At 37.7% G+C, this 5,321-nt stretch overlaps 1 protein-coding gene across 1 annotated transcript in view; it reads right to left on the bottom strand.

Annotated features, from left to right (window-relative positions):
- Window positions 1–1,628: 1,628 nt before the first annotated feature.
- Window positions 1,629–5,321, bottom strand: part of LOC100544338 (ryanodine receptor 3-like) — an 85,189-nt gene continuing 81,496 nt past the window's right edge. Inside the window, exon 22 of the mRNA XM_031553762.1 lies at window positions 1,629–1,740. Coding sequence (XP_031409622.1) covers window positions 1,629–1,740 — 112 coding nt within the window. The remainder of the gene's footprint in view (window positions 1,741–5,321) is intronic.

The raw sequence follows: 5,321 nt of genomic DNA on the forward strand, positions 1-5,321 counted from the left end.
TATAAGAAAATAAAGCTTGTAAGACAAGCTAGTAAGCATAATCACTACGTTATTTTAACCTATAATTTTTCATTTACAAGTTAATTATAGGTTATTCAATGCATTTTTAACATAGTCTATGATGTTGAGAACTTTGGTACTGAGTCTTTGTTTTTCTTAGAAAAAAAAAAAAAATTTAACTTTTCACAATTTTCCCCCCGCTTTTTCTCAGAATTTGTAAATTTGCCAACGTGTGCATTTAGTGGTCACTTTTTTGTTCCCAGTGAAAGTAATACATATGTTTTATGATAAAATGTAAAATATAGATAAAAGTAAAGCACAAGGAAAAAAAATGGTATATATTTCAAAACACTAGAATAGATATATTTGAAGTTCAGAAATAATTTCAAAATATTCTTTTACAACTATGAAGCCAGGCTTGCATAAGAGGTAGCAAACATAAAATTGCCATAAAGTAATTAATTGGTAAGATTTATGAATGCAGACTAATAGAGTATTAATAAGAAACACCTCATGAGCAATATGTGTATTTTTAAATGTGATTCTTGGAAAGATAAAAGTGATTGTGGACACCACAGGTGTTATATCTTGGCACAGAAAAAACAGTGTTGCAATCAGGCATTCAGCTCAATGAAGAATTTGATCATATCTCTTGACTTTTGTAAGAGCTATCTTAACAGAGAAGAATATCCCTCTCTTTACAATCATGTCTTATTCACATCATCTCTTTTAGGCAGCACACACATTTGTGAACAACTATTTCCAAGGATGAGGCATGGAAAGATCAAAAATCTCTGATGAGAGCCTTGAGAACTCACTAAGAGTTGCAATTACTTCTATTTACAGACTTTGATGCATTAGTTTCACATAAACGAGGTCAAATACTTTCATACCCTAGTTTTATGGGTTTGTTGCCCCTCCTTTTTCTTTTTTTTTTTTTTTTTAATTATATCTTCCCTCCATATTTGCACTATCACAGGTACATGATTCTGCTTACCTTCCACATGAAGTCAAATTTCTCAGCCCATGAACAAAATGGGCCTTTATCTTCCACTGTTTCTGTCGCATTCCATCCTTTGCCCAAACGTGTTTTTTCACCTCCTCATTCACAGTGGAACCCTATCATCTCTCCTTCTCTGCACATCTCCAGCAAGATCTGTGTGGGTACTATACTTTAAAGCAGTCTATCTTCTCTCCTCACCTTCTCAAATATTTCAAAGAATCACCAAGGTTGGAAAACATCTCCAGGATCATCCTAGGAGAGGACCTCTCACAGAGAATGCACTGATGGCTCCACTCCCTAGCTGGGGAAGAAAGAAAAAAAGTCTCTTTTCAGAGACATTCTTATCAGAAAGCACTTTTTAGAGCTTCTTTGCATCTTTTTGCCTTTTTTTTCCCTTTGTTGTTATTGCAAAACTTGCAGCACCTGTGAGAACTGCAGCCTGCTTCTCCTTCATACTTCATCTCTGCTGCAGACAATTCCTTAAGAGAAAACCATCTTGCTACTACCACAGCCTTTCCCTCTGTTTTATGTTTTCTCTCCTCCTCATGCACCATAGAGGGTAGGTAAGGGAGAGATGCACTCTTTCCTTCTTTCCCTTCTCACTGCGTTCGGGGCCCCTCATGACTTACCCCGCCCGTCCCAGCACCGCACCTGCGGGGCACATTTCCCGCCCCCACCTATCCTCACACGCCCCCAACGGCCGCCGCCTCGTGCATTCGGCTCGTGCTCGCTCTCGTCTGCATAGAGACATAAAATAAAAAATAAATTAAAAAAAAATAAAAACAACGAAATTCAGCCCATTGTCATGTTCCCGGTATATTTGCTTTTCATATCCTTTTTCTTGCATTTGTTTCTAGGAGCATTCTCAGGTTGCAGAGGGGTCAGCGAGGTGGCGCGGTGCTCACAGCTCAGCTGCAAACCCAGTGCCCATCGCTGCCTGAAGCACGTCTGCTCCCGCAGCGCAGCCACACCTGCTGGAGCTAAGCTGACATTCTCACAGCACTTTGCACTTAGAACGTGTAAGAGTTTATGTGCAAGTGTTACAGGGCGGATTCTGGAAGGCATTTAAAAATAAAGCTGGTATTTCTACTCATCCCTTTGCATTCCTTTATAAAGCTTTGCATAAACATCCAGCTTAATGATTTTCATGAGTCAGAGACCAGTTCCCAACAAAGAACACCACCCTCCTGGCTCCTGTTTGTTGCTGATCAGATGAAGTGCCCGTCATGAACTCTAACGGCAGAGGCACAGAGTGGAAGCTGTTTGCGATCATCTGTTGTTGTGATCATTCAACAGAATTATGTTTTTCTGCAAGCTATTTCATAATGCTGTTGACAAAATAATCTGAAGAATCTGACTGAAGTGATCATTCAGGTATAAGGATGAAAATGACCACATGTGGATTAGTCCTAACGATCCTTTTGCAACCAAACATCATTCAATAGTCCTAAAAATGCCATGCTTCTGATGTTTCGTAAAATTTGATAGAAAATCTTGAAATGACATAAATAAAGGGGTTTTGAAGCACAACTTATTCTTTCCATTCTTTCAATTTCTTCTGAAAGTGGGTACTTTTTAGTCATAGAAAGAAACACACAACAATCAATGTTAACAATAGTTGCAGTGTTTACTTACACAGAACTAGAAACAGCACTGCAGTGTCTGCTGCCCAGAGCTATTCTCTTAGGACAAGGCAAGCTTTCTGGTCTCCATAAATGATTTTACTCTGAAATCAACAGAGAACTGGGAACAGCGTTCCTCATTGATATCATTTTGGATCACCGTTTTAACCCTTGTTTCTCAATTTCTTCACGCATTTTCATTTATTTCTGTTACAAATCTTCAAATACTGATCAAACTGCCATCTATCCAAGAAACTACCTAGCACCTGAGATAAAAAGGAGTAAAAAGAATATGATATTAAAGAGAAATTTAACTTGATTCATATTTGCTTCTTAAAATTAAAATATGATGTTATCCAACACAATCCTATCTCTCAGGGTTTATTTTTATTTCATGTCTGAACTTGTTCTAGACTTCCAGGATCAGAAATTGTGACAGCCCTATTTCAAGAGAACAAGAAAAAAAGCCTAACAATACTCCAGGGAAAGCTCATAGCTACTTAGATTTACAGCAGAATTTTTATATAATCCATATTTAGGGTTTGTAAAATACCTAATTTATCCTGTTTTACTGTATTTTATCTCCTGATTTTCCAGTGTAACAAACCTGTTGTTTAGCAAATTTCCTCCACCAGAGGTCTCCTCCTCCACCTATTTTAACTGTATTTAATAATAATAGAGGAAACGATTTGTCTGCCAGCAACACTTGTTGAACAAGTGCACACAAGCCTTGAACCACCCATGTAGATTATAATTCTCATTTCAACTGTCTTGAAGGCAGCAGATACAGTATTTCAGCCGTGTAAATCTCATAAATCCTGCCCAGTAAATTCAGAATCTGAAAATTCATGGTAGGGAAAAAATTTGCTGAAGAATGAGAGAACCTGACAGAGCTATTCAAGACAAACACTGCAGGTGATTTGACGAGAAAAGACCCATTAAACCTTTGGTTTTGTGGTTGGGAACGGCTCTTTTTTTCATCACTATATTCATCATATTACTGCAGGTAATTTAGATTTCTAGCAACAGGACACTTCTTAACAATTTCCCTAAGCTACTGAACTGTATTCTAAATAATTGGCCAGATTTTATTTCACAGTTCCTTTACGTACAAATTCACCTTTAACTCTACTTTATCCAGCTCTTTTTTCTTATAATGTAACTATAAAAATTTTTCCTAGATATTTTCAAAATATCTGTGCATTGTTCATGCCTTCAGATATATGTGTGGTATTTTTAATCACAGAAGTGCGTCCTTCCTTTTCCATGAAGACAAAAACCTCAGGATTAAAATATTTCTCCTGTAAAGAAAGTGACTTCTACTGCCTTTTGGTATGGTACAAGTCTGTTGATAAATAATTGCTGTTTAGTTTAGAAAAAAATGACCTTTCTCACTTTTTCTTTACATATATTCTAATATGTCACCTCTCTTGTTTACTTTCTCTTCCTTTCATGTTTGGTTAATTTTCCACATCTTTAAACATGCAATTTATTAACCAAATACAAGGCTTAGGTTACAAACTGTAACTGATGCATTTCTCAACTGTAGCTCAGACATTTTTAACTTATTAATCTAACCTTTGTTACTGCAAATGAAAATGTGTTCAAGATACTTTAATTAACTTTTGTAACAAGATTCTACAAGCATTAGATATGACCTCTTGGGAGAACATAGAAACCAATTATGCAATTCATCCTTCCAAACATCCCCAAGGTAGTGGAGCAAAAGTCTAAAAGGAAGACATTGAAAAGCCTAGAGAATACTAAAAAAAAAAAAAAAAAAAAAAAACCACAACTTGTACTTTTATCTACTTCTTTGGATTAATTTATGGTCAGCTAGGCTGAACTATCCTGAAAATGTGGAATTTAATCATTTACATTTCTATTCTGGATATGAATAAAATGAATAAAATAAATGTATTACTTTCATCAGTTACAAGGAAACATTGCACACTAGATAAAGCACAGACAAGCCAAAACCAGAGCTTAAGTAACAATAAGTATCAGTGCAGAAGTAACTCCTAACACTACAGCATTCCCTAGCAACATTTACAGTCTGACCTACATTTGTTTTCATTTTAAAACTCTGTTCTGATGCCCTGGCAAATTAGTGCCTCACTCCCATTGTGATACAGTCTGACATAGGGCTCTACACAAGTTCCATGATTACCCCAAAACATTCAAGACGCTTGAAGTGACTCTGAAGCTTACTCCCATTTTTAAATTTTAGATTAAGTCCATGTACTCCAGAAATCCGTTTTTAAATAGTTTTTTGTGAGTTTTAATAGCAAATTATTTCATTTACGTATTTACTTTCACGCTTGCATCTAGCTCTACAGCTGACATAGCTACATCTAGCGACTCAACTCAGAGAAACAAACAGGAAGCTGTGTTCTCAGCAGTACAGACGCACTTCGCTTTTTTAGGTTGTGTGTGTGTGTGTGCGCGCGCCTCTCTTCACTGAAGCACAGCTGCACAACCCTCACGAAAACCCATTTCTAAGCGCTAAATACACGCGTTTGCTCTCAGAAGGCACGAACAGCTGCAGGGAGCCTACCAGCCACCCCCACTCACAGCTGACACCCCTCGGCCCCATGCGCCTGCCGCGCTCAGCAGGCACAGCGCCGCTTTCCGAGCCGCCCGAACCCGTTGGCTCTGCGGGCACTGTATGTACTGCAACTGAAGCCACCGAGGAT

This window comes from Meleagris gallopavo, chromosome 5 (genome assembly GCF_000146605.3).
Source record: "Meleagris gallopavo isolate NT-WF06-2002-E0010 breed Aviagen turkey brand Nicholas breeding stock chromosome 5, Turkey_5.1, whole genome shotgun sequence".
In the NCBI taxonomy this organism is placed as follows: Eukaryota; Metazoa; Chordata; class Aves; order Galliformes; family Phasianidae; genus Meleagris; species Meleagris gallopavo.